The sequence below is a fragment of the Brachionichthys hirsutus genome, unplaced genomic scaffold (assembly GCF_040956055.1).
Source record: "Brachionichthys hirsutus isolate HB-005 unplaced genomic scaffold, CSIRO-AGI_Bhir_v1 contig_177, whole genome shotgun sequence".
Lineage (NCBI taxonomy): Eukaryota > Metazoa > Chordata > Actinopteri > Lophiiformes > Brachionichthyidae > Brachionichthys > Brachionichthys hirsutus.
This window is the reverse complement of record NW_027180396.1, coordinates 77,432-94,384: the sequence shown is the minus strand read 5'-3', so window position 1 is coordinate 94,384 and position 16,953 is coordinate 77,432. Positions and strand designations below refer to the sequence as shown.

The following is a 16,953-nucleotide window of genomic DNA, read 5'->3' as shown; positions in this document are numbered from 1 at the left end:
TTATACATATTGCCTACGTTTGTTTCTTCTTAAGAGTAATTTTGTATTTGCAGAGTGCGACCAGGAGATGACAGCAGATATCCAGGGAAACCCATCAATGACTGTAATCAACCAGTAAAACGGCTTGGAGCCATCTTCTCAAACACTTTGCTGATTTCATGCTATTCATTTCAGTGTCATTTTGATTTAACATGGCAGGCCTGTTAATCTCCATGAAAGCTTTACTTCAGTCTTCTTTGTAGCCCGTGATGCTATTTTTTTTTTTTTTATTCATTCATTTGTGGTCTATTATTCAGCTTCAGTCTTTAGCATTGATGTTGGTCCTCCAATCTCAAATAAAAAAAACAAGTTCTGATTGACTTTTGAAAAATATGTAAACAATACATTATGATATGCATTTCTGAGGGATTTGAACCTGGCACCTCATGCACCCTACGCAAAAATTATACCCGAGCCGAGACCAACGAGCCATTCACACAAAGTTTGGAAGATGCCTCCCAGGAAAATATAGACTGCAGCCTGATGGGTATAATCATGACAACATCCTCCTGCTATTTTTATTTCTATCTTATGAGCATGAAACTATAGAGCTAAAACAGTAAATATGCCGTTGTGCTAATTTAAACTAACACCCTGAATCAAGTCACAAGTGGGAGGGGGGGGGGGGGGCATTTGGATGTGAAGCCAGTGCACGTTCATGTGAGAGTATCTGGTATGGTACGAACACTGAAATGGATCAATTCTGTTCAGCAGCCTCAAACCAGCCAATGAGAGAGAGAGAGAGAGAGAGAGCTCAACTCGAACTAGCATACAGGTCTGAACAGATATTAAAAAGACAATTAGAATCCCACCTCCAGGTCTTACTGAAGGTCAGAATGCCCGTGTTGATCATGTTTCCCAGCTGCTGTAAAGTAGACGGATCCCCAAAGAAACCTCATCAGTCGTTTTCTTTCCATTACACGGCTGCTTCTCTGGTGATCATGTGAGGAGGTGCTTTCATTGCTCCCTCTGGCAGCGGGACCTTAATGAAATCTTGTGTAGAGTCTTATTGCCCATTATTTTCAAATCTTGGAGTGTGTGCATGTTTGTGAGGACAAAGTGCGTTTTCAGAATGGGTAAGGATTTAGACAAGAGGGACGCACAGAGCAGATTTGTTCACATCACCAGGTTGAAGTGACTCAATTCAATTTTTTTTTTTGTGTATATGTGGCACAAATAAAATCTTTTCAGGGCTGTGTGAAACAAAGAAAAAAAACTTCAAATCCGATTTTACTCACTTTTACATGTGGCCTGAGATCGGATACAGTACATACCCATGCGACCTGAATGAATGAGATGGGAATTCATGTCTTGTTTTGCACTTACATATTATTGTTGTCATCATCAATCTGAGCAATTAAAACACAATCAAAGAGGAGATGTGGTAGCATGCAATGTCTCATGCAACATGGACCTGATGCATGCTTGATGTTTTGCACGACAGATCCATCAATGTCAGAGCTACCATAGATATAGATTCAGAACAAAGTTACCACCAAGGTTATCTTTTTGACGGCATTTGTTTGTTTGTCAGTTTGATTGTTAGGAAAAATTGCTGGATGGTTCACGTTTGAGTCACATTTTTCTGTTCTGCTCCGTCATGTTCCCTTCTGGTTCTGTTCTACGAGCTGAGCTGAGCTAAGCTGTGTCTTCAGCCTCCGGTTTGATTCGAGTTAAATGGCATCGTAGAGCAGAGCATGTTTTTAATTCAACTATTTATTAGCTGTGCCAGGACCATTAACTTTCTACACGCATTCCATTAATAGAGGTAGAAAGGGCAGGAGGAGACAGTATTGTGTGTGTGTGTGTGTGTGTGTGTGTGTGTGCACGAGTGTGCGTGGGCGTTTACCAGCTTAGTGGGTCTAATGGCCGCCTGGAGGTGTAGAAAACGTGATAAATAACACTGCAGGAACTGCACTAACGAGCCACTGGTAATACCAGTCAGCAATCTCCTGTCCTCACACACACATGCACGCACATCCACACATACATGTACGCAAATTAGTATGATGATAGTACGAGCAGCATGATTCAATTCGTGCAACAAGGGTGGGTCAAACACACAATCTCTCTCTTTATTGACTCTGATAACGGGATAGAAGTCTGCCACCTGTTCTAGTTTTATTTTGAAATCTCTTCTCTGAGGCTAGTTTAATGAAAGGTTTCACAACAATTTATTATTCAGGCAGAGACATAATACAGCATATAAATTCAGCTTCTAAACTCTGACCCATGCCCCAACAGGGACAATTTAAAACGACATAACTACTTTAGGTCCCAATATGGTATTAGCCCAATTCTAGTCACTAAGTTGTTATCTGACCTCTGCCCTGCTAACCTCCGCGGCACCGTGATCCTCGAGGAGACCCAACTACTTTTTAAAACTACGTGCGTGCTGATCGGGTCAGTTACATGAACTGCTTCTTTGGGTTTGGTGCAACTTGGTACTCGGGTTTTTATTCAGAAATCTGGATAATTCATACTTCTAGGACAGCATCTTATTCTATTTTAGTCAGTGGAACTATTCAAGGACATAACATAGCCTTTAGAACCTTTTAGATGTTATTCTGGCGTAAGCTCTATTTTTAAGTCACGGAAGAAGTCAAAGGGAGAGTTAAGATTTTGTAATTTTATTATAGGCTTGATTTAGAAGTAAAAAGCAATAAGCTGGGGAAAGCAGTTACACTTAATAAAAACATCAATTATAATCATAAATCAAAATTAAAATCAAAACATCCCATCCTGTTCTATCCCTAGTACCTCGCTAAGAGGGGAGTTGCTGGAGAAGTGGACGGAGAAAGCAAGGAGAGGAGTCTTTGATGAAAAGAGAGTAAAATCCTTTTTGTCTTCATCCGGCCAAGATAAAAAAAAAAACAATAGACGAACTGGGTGAGACATTTCTCACAGAAAAAAAGCAGAAGAGGAAACAGACATGGAGCGTTTGGTCAGTGATGCTTCACATGACGCAGCGGCAGAAGAACTCATGATCTCAAACTCACGTGGATGACTTTTTAAAAAATGCACCCTTTTATTCATTTTGGAAGTTCGAGTAGTTTGTGTAACGCAAACAAAAATAGTTTTGTGTTTGTGTGAACGATTGTCACTGGATGCGGTTTTGAGAGCGCCCCACCAAGCAAGAAGCGCCCAAGGCCACATATTACCAGGGACAACGGCATGACCCACCTGAAGCCTGCCACCTGGGGACCAGTTGATGTGGAGTATGCTCCGACCTCCGCCACATCAATGCTCCCACCAGAATGCTCAGAACAGCCTCATCCATCAATCTCGTTGTGCCTCTAGCCTGCCGACCACCATGGGATCCCACCCTGGCCCCGCCCGCCACGTGTTTTTGTTCCCGTACTTGTCTTCGTAGGGGATTTGAGTCTCTTGAAAGGCGCCTCTGAATGAAATGTATGAGCATCATTAGAATGACTTCTTTTTGTAAACACCTGTAATTGAATAGGGGAGTCAAGTACAGTAATGGTTTATTTAGTTCATAGAGGAAAACAATGAATACATAAAACAGCATAAAAATGTTCAGTGCTTTAGACCGAGGCCGTGATGAAGATTTGACGAAATTTATGTCAGATAAAATCAGACACATAAGTGGTTGCGTTGGTTTCTGTGTTTATCCCTGAGACGAAATGCACAGTGTGTTAACACTTGAATTTCCCAGTAGTCTGGATGTCAATCCAATTCTAACAAAAAACAACCAAGTTTTTCCTCAGTTGCCGGTTTACACAGACTAAACCGGCAGTTCAGAAGTGTTTCCACAGCGGCTCCACCTGGATTGACTGGAGCGAAACGGCTTTTTGGCTTCATCAGTCGATGTCTGGCATACAGTTGAACCATTTGGACACACGGCCGTGAGTCTTGGCTGCTCTTTCGTGTTCGTTTGAGTTCAGTAGTCTGTCCCTGTAGTGACTGTACTCACTGATGGCGTCTTCGACGCGAGTGATGTACAGCCAGCTGACTACCACACCAAAAAACTGGGGAGAGAGAGAGAGAGAGAGAGAGAGAGAGAGAGAGAGGCAGCAGTTGATGATGTCCTCAAACAACGGTTCTTTTTCCTGACCTCATTCTGGATCAGATCCAGAAGACATATTTCATGATAGTGCATATCGGACCCCTTTATGAATGTGATTTTTGGTGAGTAAACTGAATGCATATTTTAAAAGATAGCATTTTTTTTAAAGCCTCAATTATAAGTAAATGGGAAAATACGGATCATTGTTATTTTTTTGTATCCAGACCCGGATTGCTCTCAAATTTTGATGGGATCCAAGACGCACTTTCAGATTTATTTTCATAATTTTCATATTTTCATCCAGCATTTCTTCTGTAATCCTGCTAGACTCCTACAACATTTACATTTGACATATTTTTGTTTCTTGCCTTGGTGCAGGAGGATAGCATAGCAGGCTCTACGTTTGGTCTTAGTGCAGCACACACTGTGTGAGTGTGTGTGTGTACCTGAGGCAGCAGGATCCCTAATAGTATTGCTGCCATAATCTTGTAGTTGTCCATCAGCCAGATGAAGAACGCATCAGTGCAGCCTCTGATGTGGATCGTATCTATCAAGTCCAGTCGCTATGAAAGACATCGTACTCGTTAGCTCCAGTTTCACTTAGTGGTTACAGTCACAGAGCAGTTTATAAAGTTTTAATCTCATTAGAGTTATTCATGTTGACATTCAGGAATAAATCACACCTCATGACTGAAAGGTTTTTATGCTGACTTCCTCCAAAGATCATTATATGGCCATTACAAGCTTTCTTTGCAGGCAAAAACCAGCACGATTCATATGAAACTAACAACAAGCACTTGAGGTTAAAGAGACAACAGTCTTTAAACTCTTACCTCTTTCTCCAACGCTTTGTACCCACACAAAGTATTGGCTACTTCATTAGGCTGAAGCGTATAGGGAAGCAGAGAAAAGGAAATCAACTTAAAAACAGTGCATATTAAGAAGAAGATCCCTGCGAACGCCTTCAAGAATCAAGACAACGTTTTATGTGCAGTCACCACAATGCAGGGTATTCCGTGTACATTATAGGTAGTGGACATTCAGTCCATCTCAGATCTGCCCCTCATTGTGTTCTTGCCTTTGGGATGAACTATAAGTGAGTTTGAGAGTTTATGCAGACCAGAATGTACGAAACCAATGGCATCAAATATTAACGAGAGGAAACACGGGACATTTCGGTTTCACAGTAAGTGTTTCACAGTAAGAGAACTTTCACGAGTTTAACTCGACATTAAACTGAGGATCAAACACTGATTTTTTTGAATGATCAAAAAATGAATTTGTATTGTTTTCTTTTTTTATTGTAAACGCTTGGATGTGGGTGTTTAACTTAAAGAGCGCCGTTTTGTGAGTTTGTCAAGCACAGCAAAGGCATAATTAACGCAACAATGGTGAGATGCTTTTCAGACATAACTCCACACATGACACACACGTGTGTGTGTGTGTGTGTGTGTTCAGGGCTTCACAGACTCATAAATATAGAGAGCCGGGAATGATTACATGCTTTCACTGTTCTGGCACTTCAGGCAAAGTTCCTCCAACGTATAAATAATCCTGATGGGAGTTTCGCTTTTCCGAGTGACACCTATAACTAGCAGAAATAGAAGCGGCACCTGTGAGCAGGTGGCTTTCTAGCCAAAGGATATCCAGATCATTTAGCATACATTAAAACAGCATGTTACGCTCTATGGTAAAGATAATAACCACGATATAATTAGACTTTTTTTGAGTTCAAAATATAAACATAGCATTGCTGGCTAACGGTGTATTGCAAATGAATTGCCTGATCAACTTCTGTAAGTTTCACATTTGACTGTAGTCATTGGGTCAGGCCCATAAAAACATACCGGCTTGGAAGGGGTTGATTCTTGATCGTAAAAATGCCGAGCTTCAAATTCAAAAGGATCGTTTCACAATATTTTTCCTCAAGCACTCGGCTGGAAGTGATTTGAGTGTCAACTGTACGTTTTTGCAGGAGCGTGCAAAAAGAAAACGGCAGCAGCAGTGATACCTACCCTGGTGATGATGCAGCAGGTGTAAGGGACCCCACATGCCAGTGGGCCAGGAGCAGAACAGTTGTGGTACATGTTCACCGACCAGTCTTTATACTCTTTACCGCCGCAGCATTGAAACTGTCAAAGATAGGGGAGATGTCAGAAGAGAGACGACAGCAGAAATGACAAAAAGAGCACAGCACTTTGATATTCTTATCCTCATGATGGCGCTACAGCAAACATCAGGGCCAGGCCTGAGGGATATTGGACTTCCCAATTTTAATTAATTTTGTTGCAGGTTATTTGTTGTTCCGTTTTGAGATGTCCTCATTTATTTGTCATAACTGCTGCCAGCTTGAAACACGTCTCCGGGTGGCTAAATCTGATTACGACGTACAAGATGTGTACAAGGCAAAGAAAGTCAGTTCGAGATAGAGTTGGAGCAGAACCTTATCTAATCAGACGCTGTGCTCTGAATAACAGACGGAACTTGAAGGCTTAATGATATTTTTCGGTCAAGGCAGCTCGGTTCCCTGCCATATCTTTCATTTATTTATTATCCTTTTCCCGCCTTCCTCCTCAAAATGCAGCTAAAACGTTTTTTAAACGAGTTTCCAGTGACATACAATTTCAAATATCATTAAACCATGAAGTTATATAAAATGGAATTTAAGGCAAAAAACATGACAGAATATTCTCAGCTGGAGCTCCTCTGACGTGGACTGATGCAGAGTGAAAAACTGCACTGTCTGAAAGTTCTAAAGAACTAATGGATGTTGTGTCCTCGAGGTTTAAGAGGAAAAATACCATCCAGATTGTGTGCGAGTAGACCATCCGACTCGGTGCTTTAAATTAACCAATTTTACTGCAGTAATTCACAGCACTAAAAAACATTACCCAAAGTTCCCCAGATATCGGCTGCCCAGCTGCCTCAGAGAGCATAAATACTCTATTCACAGTGAAAAAGTCATTTGAGAAGACAATAAAAAAGAATAGATGACAGGGTCAGACACCAATAGATATATAAGACAACAAATAAACAACAAAGATGAATAAATAAAGAAAAATTAGGCTGCTCTTTCCGAAGCAATGTAATGAATATCCTAACACGATGCCAGTCTGCCAGGAAGTTACTCTCTCATCATTGGCTCGACTGACGGACCAGAGCGGAGTTTGTTCAGGACCTGGGTACGACCCTAAACACGTGTCACTGGAAGAGAAAGCAATGGTGATGCGATTCACGTAGAGAACTGTTAGATAGAAGTAAAAAAGAAAAACAGGAAGCACAACATATCATTTTGCTGATTTCAGTTCAGGGGATGTAGCGTTCTCAACAGAGCAACCTCACGGGCAAAAGACTTGACAACAGCAGCGAGACCATGGAGATGGACGCCCCTCCGTCCTCTCAGACATTCCTCATCAGACTAGAGGACATTATAATCCGCTTGTTAAAGTTTTAATCAAATATAACAGACTTAATTCAATATAACTACAGTTTCATGGCTTTTCTTCCATTCCTCTGTGGCTCCCTGACTGATGACCAGCTGCTCGCTGGCAGACCGAGTGACTAACTGGGTGGCAAAGTGGCCAGCTGACTGCTCAAATGAGGTGCTGCAAAATCATGATCTCCCTGCCATCGTCATTACACTCATCGGTGAATCAGTATCGAGACGGAGCGTTCATGAACGCTTAGCGGTTAGCGTTTAAAAGGTTTGAAATGCTCGCTTGTTTTTCCTACAAGTCGAGTTGACTCGATTCAAATCGGAGGCCGCACTACCGACTACATCTTCATGCTGTATATTAATTTCTTCTTCATTAAACACATTTTGGTTTAGACATTTGTATGTGGGCTCCCTGTGTTGTTGACAGCTATTGTGCCCCAATAGACAGAACATGTTGTTTTGTCTCCACATTGACATTGTCTCTGATTCTGTGTTTTTTTTTTTATACCGGATTTGATTGAAAGCTACACTTTTATTAAACTTGGAAAAGCTTACAGGCGAGTTGTTAAGACCAAAACTCCAGTCATAAATTAAACAAACTTGGCCAATTACTGCGTAAAATTAACGGTGCTTGTCACATCGCCATCGACTGCGACAGGTTGTAATTTGTGTCCTGCCACTTTTCACGCAGTAAAGTAGGCAGGTCTCTTTGTGATCAACTCATCCCTGAAGCAGTTTGAGGTCTGTCTGCAATTTTTTTTAATCAGTGAAATGATCTGAAATTGATGCCGAGCTCGGTTTATGGAAAAACGGGTGACTGGAACGATGAAAGAAAGACATGACAGCACAGTGACAACCTGAGGGAGAAAGTGGCACAAGTCCCACGTCTGGTCACTTTTCAGGTCATCAAGCATGAAGGTGTTTCTGAATTCCACGCATCCGCCACTACTGACTGTTCATATTAAATACGATGTGATATTTTTAAAGAACGGTTGTCAAATAGATTTAACTTTTAACCCCATTTGATGTACAGAGCAATCTGCTTTTTTTAAGTAGGGTGGGAATAGTTAAAAAAGTTATAAAAGAAGGAGAAGTGATTAAAATACTGTCGTACCGGTAAATGCTGCGAGCTAAAGCGAATGGCTCGACAGCATGTCTGTCTTATTGTGTTCAGAATAGTGTTGCTGCTTTAATTAGCCTGGAAAGCTGTTAATAGTAAAATAAAACAGCCATCATGTAAAGATCAAAATAAACATCACATCAAACACAGAAGTGTTTCCGTTTGAAATAATTAATCAGGTAACGCTGACATGTTGTCCGAGTTTGTGTGTGTATCCAAATACTAATACTAAAGTATCATCAGCAGCCTTGTTTAGATTCATAGACAACATGCTGTGTGTGTCACAAAATGTATAAAAATACAGAGACACAAAATATTAGTAGTGGTAGCAGTAACCCTCAGCAGTGGCAAATGTTCCAGCAGGAGAGTCGGTCGTTTTGGACAGGTCTCAACTGGCAAACACGACGGGAGGATTAATCAGCTCAGGGTGTCTCATCGACGGCGAGAGCCCCTCTCCACCCCAACAAGCGTGCCTCATTCCAAAAGGGTCCAATTAAACTGAAGGGGACTTTGAGTATAAATCGTTATCTATCTTGGAAAGGTGGAACCTGGAAAAAGTCACATGAAAGAGCGACAGGTTGCCTCACTCCAGTGACACAACCCTACAACCCTTCCAAAGACGTTGCTGTAGGAGTAGATGTGTAATTTAGTTGAACTAATCAGGCTGGCGTCTATCTGGAACGCATGTGATCCTGAGTTGGTCAAGTTTCAAGAACATAACCCACTGAAAATACATGTCACATTTATAATGCTGTGCACGTGCATTTTTTGTTAAAATATATTTAAAATAGGTGAATACTGCGCCTTAGCGTTCAGTTATATGTACATGAAAAACTGACATTTTTTAGTATTCTGTAAATTATTTGAAAAATGTTAAATATTTCTATGAAATTGATCAAATCTCTGAAAAGAAGCAACAATTCCCACCTGGATGTTCAGACTATTAGATTCAAGATGATAAAATCTCCACAATGAAACGTCTCATCTGGATCAGGTGTTTCAGCCTCAGTTTGTTAATTGCCAAATCCCAATATGAAACTCAATTTGAGCCGCCAATCTTATTATCCGTTCAGAAAGGCGTGAGGCTTGCAGCCTGCAGACAGACGGGCTTGTCCTTCTCTTCCATCAATCATTCGTTTCATTTCAAATTGTGATCAGTCTACTGCCCCCAGATATGACAACCCCATGTGCTTGACAAAAGTCGATAATGAGATCTGTGGCTTCCGGCTGTGCGCCGCGATGACACGGCACTCTTCTGATTGTTTTGGAGGCCACCTGTGATGCCAACAGGTGCGTTGTGTACAGCAGTCCGTTTATAAGACGTCTGAATACTGACACCCATCAGTATTCAGACGTCACAGGAATGATCAGTGGCTTCACCGCACCTTCTTCTGCACAAAGTCCATGATGTTTTTGAAGTCCAGGTCGTCGTAGTAGTTCGTTATTCCTCTTCGGATGTTCTTGTTCAGCAATTCCACCGTCTGTAAGTAATAGAGGGCACTTGATTTACCGGTACTTTATTTGTACGTTTGTCTTATTCACAGTTACATTAGACTCAACGCTTCCCTCTTTTTATTGAAGGATAATGAACTGAGAAAATAATTTCTTTTCTCATTACCCTTTAAGACAAGGGAACCTCACCGAACATCTTCCTGCAAGCTCACGTAAAACATGGTATAACCCCAAAAAGAAGAATCCATCTTCATCTATTTATTCAAACAAGAAACTGAAGGCTTTTTATAATGAACACATTTCCTTTTGTGCCAACATGTCTTTTCAATCTAAATGTAAATGAGACAGCTATAATATAAAAGTGATTATATTTGATTAAAGTTATCTTAATGCATGCTCATACTGTGGACAAATATTGTTTTTAATCTCCGTTTATCATTTTTGTCTTTGAAATCAAACAATATTGAATATAATTTAGATTTTCTTTTGACAAACATTCAAATGCATTCAAATGCCTCACATTATATGAAAATGTTGCTCATTATTATGAGATTAGGTAAATAGATGCATTGATCCCGTTTCACAGACTGATAGAACGAGTATCTGAGCAGTAAACAGTCCTTATCGCACAAATATGGTTTTCGTCATAAATCAGTGCCTGACTACATTAGCACCAAAATTGTCGACATGAAAACACCATCATTTCTTTAAGTTCCTACACTGTTGACTTTTCCTCTAATAATGTGAGGCGCTTTAATATTTCATGCATCACCAGTTGTAACATGATTATTATGCAAATGAGATGGAAATATAAGCATCACAAAAAGACAAGCGACATTTTTTCCCCCTCTCCTCTGTTGTGTTCATTGCAGTGTCCAATGGTGGCGTCTGGGGAGGAAGAGGAATGAGTTCACATCCGTGTAACATGGATTCATGTTCCTTGTCTTTGTGCTTTCTCATCTTGAGTGGACGTTTATGGGCCTAATGGACAGTTATTTTTGTTTCTTTTAAATGTGAATAATTTTGAGATTGGGAAAATTAAGATTTTCCAACTTTTGAATGGATGATGCCTCCAATGCTTCGACAGATATTAGAGTAATATTCCAGATGAGTCACTGAAAATCCACTTCTCCCACATGACAAATACCGGTCGTCAAATGTAGCTGAATCTATGCTGAATCAGTTTGGTGTCCGATTTGATGCATCATCTAAGGCTGCTGAGCTTGATCCTGCAGAAAACCTTTATTAAACAAATAATGTTTCTTTAAATAAATATCAAATGGATAATGACACCAATCCAATTTAAAATTCAAGGGGCAAGCATTTAGGGTGAGGAAATCATCGTCTCTGGCATCGCTTTATCTCTAGCAGGACGAAGGACTTCACTGAAAAATGTCCCCATGCCGTCTTTTTAATGACTCCTGATCAATGTGTTGGAGGACTCACCTGGCTGCGGAACACCAGTGCCAGTACTCCTCCCAGCAGCTCCAGGATCAGACATATAGCCAGGGTGTACATGAACTTAGACCAAACACACAGTGAAGAGGAAGAGACATCATCCACCCGTCTTCATAAAGTCAGCAGCAAACTTAAATACGATCCGTGCAGGGTTTTCATCACGGTCGGAAATCTAGATCTCCAAAAAGGTTTGCACGCAGATAATGTGTACGGTAATCAATATCTCTGGCACCAAAGGCTACATTCAATTGTATTGCTAAATACAATGCATGCATTAAATCCACGTGTGTCACTGGAGCACAAGCGTCCCAATCATTCCTCGGCTGGGCATGTGCATTGCCATAAGAGCTCGCCTGTTTTTATTCTTCCTTTGTCCAACTGGGTGTCTTCAATTCTTCAATTCAATCACCTTTTCTTTGAATATGTTCACTTTTTAGGCGCGAATGAGTACAAGCTCACAATGCCTCATAAAAGCGGAATCTATTTCAAAAGAAAAACACTCCAGGGTTGAAATTTGAAATTTTCAAGTATTCCAATGTGTTCCCTAAAAATGTTTGATTAAATTCTTCACATTTGTCTTCTAATTCTGTAAGAATCACTAAACTATTGTTCTGTCTGATCGGAACTCTTTGCTCTATATTAAAAGTGCATCTTGCATAAATGGCCGGTAACATCGACTCATTCATTCGGAGGCAGAATTTTATCCAGGTGCTGTAAAACAACAGCGTAAACAAATGCAAATGTTCCAAGAGGATCTCATTACAGAAAACAAAGGCTAAATTGCACATTGATACACACATCCTAAGAATCCCAGCAAGCACTCACCACCTTCAGAAGGGTTAGATTATCCCTCAATGAAGCCAGGACTCCAATCAATGACACAATGAACATTACAATCCCCAGAACGATCAGGATTATGGCCGGGGCCAAGAACACCCCCTCCAGCGTCTTGTAGCGTTGCCTCTCCACCTCAGCATAGATGCCAATGGCCAAGATAAAGGCTCCGATCAGCTGGAAACACAAAGAACTTTGGATGAGTCGATTCACGAGATCCCAAACGAGGCTCCACAATGACACAATAAAGGTCAAAGTGTCAACACAGATGATAAACTATGTCAATGTCTTGTGCTGTGAGCTAATAGGCTAAAAGTAGCATGGCAACAGCAGGTTGAAGCTGCGTTCTGTTCCACGGTGAACTTTGTAGGCGACGCTCCATACTTCCCTCAGGAAAACTGCCCTATCTGAGGCATGGAGTGACGGTTACATTATCCAAATCCGTACATACACCTCCCACCCAAACAAATTAAACCCCCGTCTTGACATTCTGTTACTCTACATTGGTGACTGAGGGGTTTGTCAGAGGAACAGAAGCTGGACGTTGTGTGACGAGGAACGCAGCGCATCCATTAACACTGGATCCTGTCAGCACAACTTGAGAATCACAAAACGAAAGCAGTCGAGCTGCCGCTGTGTTCCTCAATGGGAAAGGCATTTTGTCTGCAGGTAAAGTAATTCATATGAGCCTTATAGGTGTTAATGAATCTCATCCAGGAATAAGAACGATCGCCTTCATGCCCCTGCCTGCCAGAATGGCAGACTATAAACCGCGTGAATTCCCTCGTGCATCTAAAGTGTTTTGCATCGAACTGAACACACACACTCTCTCACACACACACACACACACACACACACACACTAAAGAGTTTGATCACAGCACGTTTCATTTGGAAACGCTTCATCTTTGGCAGCTTCGTTGCTAATTACAGTCTCCCTCCTCACGACCTGCCTTCATCCATCCATTAACTATGACCACCTAACCTTTGCAGGGTGGTGGTGGGGGGGGGGGGGGGGGGGGGGGGGGCAGCTGACACCAGGCCAAATGAAGACAGAAACCACATCAGAGAAGAGGATGAAGAAGGGAAGAAATGAAAGGATGGTTTTGTTCTAGCAGCCCTCTGCGCCTTCTGAGGTTCCACAAACTGTTTATAAGATGTCCAAGCCGTCCTCTCCTTACAAGTCCCTGCTCGCAGTCTGTTATTGCGTCGTACCATGAGATGATGGTCGCTGCCCCCCCCCCCTCGAAACTTACATTCCGTCAAAAGGAGGGCACTTGGAGCAATAAAAGTAGCAACCCTCAGATTTCTTTGTAAAGACGATCGCTTGTCCTCGTCTTTATTAAGAGCACAAAAATCTAATTTGCTCACATCAACAGATCTTAATAGTTGAGATGATACAATAACACAGGCAGTGCTGTGTTTACCAGCGTGCACTTAGTGACAGTGTCAGCGCATCACACCAAGGTTAAGTTGCTTTTTATATATCATATTAAACTTTATTCAAACTTTGCAGGGCTGGTGTGCGCTTGACTTACTTCCTGCTGTGAAGGCAGACCGACACTGCTGAAATGCAAAAGACATCAGGCTACATATATATATATATATAAAAAATCATTCATGAGAATTCAATGTAGAACTGTAACAGTAATTAAACTCACAAGGAACCGGCAGGCGTTTGTTAATTTGCTAGAAATACAATGCCAGTAAAGAGTTTCTGGAATGTCGAGGACTGAAAACTTTCCCACAGAGAACAACACAAATGGAACCATGGATGCTCAGGAATTTTAGCGAGTCAATAGCATCACATTAAATGTGACTTTCCAACTAGCCCTGTCATTTGAACGCAAACTTTGCATTTGCATGAAATGCGACACACACTCCTAATTCATCTCGGGATGACTTTTAAAATTACACATGACATTTGGGATAATCATCTTGCTGGAACTTTTAATGCTTTGATTTTTGCTTTGCGATTGTCAGCTGCAAAACCTCTCAAGTCATTGTTCTTGTACGGCAAAATTGCTTCCTGCAGTCATCAGGAAATTACTAATCCTCTCCTCGCCATTGTTCATCTGAGATTTGACATTTCTTTTGACTATTTGCAGCCTCAGCGGCTGATCTCCGGGACACAGACATCCTGTCCTGCGGTACAATAAATCTATCCAGCATCGGTAAACATATGAGAATCGCATTTACTATTGCGCTAAACGAAGTGCTGTCAAGGATGAAACGCAGTTACAAACATTCCTTGTTGTTTTAAAATCAGTTTCTCTCACTAAAGGCAAAATTGGGGAAACATAATATGACCCATTAGAGCTCGCAGAGCTCATAAGAGATTGAGACAGCGGGTTTTTAACAGGAAGCTGTTGGTGCTTTTAATAAAACAGCACATATAATGCAGATTGTTTGCATTCCGCATTCAACATTCCCGGGAAGATGCAACAACAGGATCTAAACTGCTCTCTATATGTGACTGCATCGTGCGGAGCTAAACCACATTCTTGAGGGGCGGTTTGTGGTGAGAATGACTCTAACGCGACTGAATCAACAGGCTGTAGGGGTAAAGTGAATATAATTTACGTCTGTTTCGTCTGATTCAAAGTTTAGTTTTAACTTGTATATAATTTTATTAAGATTTTAAAAATGTTACAATACAATAGTATTGAAAGTGACGTGACGTCAACCTCGACAAATTCAGCAATAAAACCTGATGCGAAACACACTGGAAACATTATTAGTGTGGTAGCTCTTCAAGAAAAATAATGTTTAACTAATTTGTTAAAAGATGCCATTATGGAAATCAGGATTTTTTCAATAAAGGCAGATCTGAATGATTAGTTTTCATGATGATAGCTAATTACAAAGTGTTGACGGTCTTTCCACATACCTTGTCAGCAGACAAATGAGTAAACAAACCTGGGAAATTAAGTCTAGCAGAAAAAAAAAAATAAAAAATAAAAAAAAAGTCTAGCAGAGGTAAAAAATAAAAAAATAAAAAAAATAACATATGCTGTTTTTTATCTTTATACACCTCCCTGTTCAGCCTGCAAGGCTCCGACAGGTGAGTGCAGGCAGGTAAAGGGCGCAGAGGAAGGTGTGGCGGACACAGCAGGTTGACTCGGGTCTCAGCCTGCACCCGCACTACTTTACGCTTTACGCGTTCAACACCTGCCTAAACTCCGGCGGAGGGGTGCGCCGCTTTCTAATAAAATAGTAATAACGTGTTTGTCGTTGCTCCGCGGAGGCCGAGCACAGACGCACCGCCTAGCACACATCCCCGTCCACCACATCTTAGCAGGGCCGTCGGTGCGAGCAAAGCGAGCGCTCCTCCTCAGAACAAGTATACGCGACTCACCCAAAAGACAATGGCGTAGAAGAAAAGCAGGAATTTGAGGAGAACGTAGGAGAATTTGTGACAGTATCGGATGTCGTCGTTGTTTGACATCGTGCCTGGCTCGCGCTGCTGTTGACAACACACACACTTCCGCGTTTTCAGCGTCGCCACACCTGGGCGCGCGCGATGACGTCACGGATGGATGGATGGATGGATGGACGGAGGATGAGAGAAACTGTCTCTGGCAGCGAAGACGGAGTTTCAAGGCGGTCAACAAATGTATTTCTAAAATGAGGTGGTAGTTTTTTTTGTGTTTTTGTTTTTTTACCGAGGAGCATCACAGAATGACACCATTGTGTAGCAACAATAGGAAAATAGTTTCCAGGCTGTCAGAACAAATTCCTGGAACAGCTGTTTAGGTCTTCTTATACATTTTAATCACAGTTAAATATGGGCTGTGGTGCAATGTGACAGAAAACATTATCAACCTCCAAACCGGATGATCTGGATGTCGTCGTTCAGATTGGTGGAACATCAGGAGTTGTCAATGTCTGTCTGTCTGTCTGTCTTTTAGCAAGATAACTCAAAATGCATATATATATATTACATATATATCTTAATGAAATCTTTTAGGAAATGTTGTGAATTTTACCAGGAACCGACGATTACATTTTGGTGATGACCCAGAAGAGATCCTGGATTTTGGATCACTTTGATTCTTCCTTTGGTTCATTAACAGTGAAATGGAGCTTCAAAATGTGTTCTTCAATATCTCAGTTGATTATTGATCGATATACTTGTGTTGCCAATGAATCTTTATTAGGTGTAAGACATGTACGTCCGTCCATCCATTGCTGCATGGATGGGCAATGATATATTAATTTGAAAACGGCTGAAGTCTCAGGATAACGTGGGGAAATACGGAATCCCAGCAGGTGTGTGAAGGACAAACAAGTTAGCGCTGCTTTTTTTTCCTTTTTAAGTATGCCGGCCCCTGGTGGTGAAGTTCAGAAGAGGGACTATCGGTGCTGGACATCAGTATTTTATTGATAAGGAATTGTGGTAAGGTGGTAAATCAACTACTTAAAGAGAAAACTTGCAATAAATTACTTTGAGTGACACACAGCGGTGCGGCTGTCCAATCATTTCTGAGCTACGTATAAACACGGATGTGCAGATCATATATTTATGCACCGGAATCATACACAATAAAATGCATATTTGCTAACAACATAAATATTTGTTCACATA

General features: G+C 41.2%; 1 protein-coding gene across 1 annotated transcript; it reads right to left on the bottom strand.

The window, feature by feature from the left end:
• Window positions 1–3,860: 3,860 nt before the first annotated feature.
• Window positions 3,861–15,813, bottom strand: LOC137914602 (tetraspanin-15-like). The gene is made up of 8 exons (XM_068758119.1): window positions 15,724–15,813; window positions 12,358–12,543; window positions 11,521–11,595; window positions 10,008–10,103; window positions 6,082–6,198; window positions 4,900–4,950; window positions 4,513–4,629; window positions 3,861–4,028 (listed from the first exon to the last, which is right to left on the bottom strand). The coding sequence occupies exons 1-8, from the start codon at window positions 15,811–15,813 to the stop codon at window positions 3,861–3,863; spliced, it is 900 nt and encodes a 299-aa protein (XP_068614220.1).
• Window positions 15,814–16,953: the final 1,140 nt, after the last annotated feature.

Excerpts from the sequence above, each read along its gene's own strand:
- LOC137914602 (XM_068758119.1), bottom strand. The coding sequence starts at position 15,813 with ATGTCAAACAACGACGACATCCGATACTGTCACAAATTCTCCTACGTT. Across the intron at positions 10,104-11,520 it reads CACTGGTGTTCCGCAGCCAG|ACGGTGGAATTGCTGAACAA; the intron begins GTGAGTCCTCCA and ends TATTACTTACAG. Across the intron at positions 6,199-10,007 it reads TGGACTTTGTGCAGAAGAAG|TTTCAATGCTGCGGCGGTAA; the intron begins GTGCGGTGAAGC and ends TATCTTTGACAG.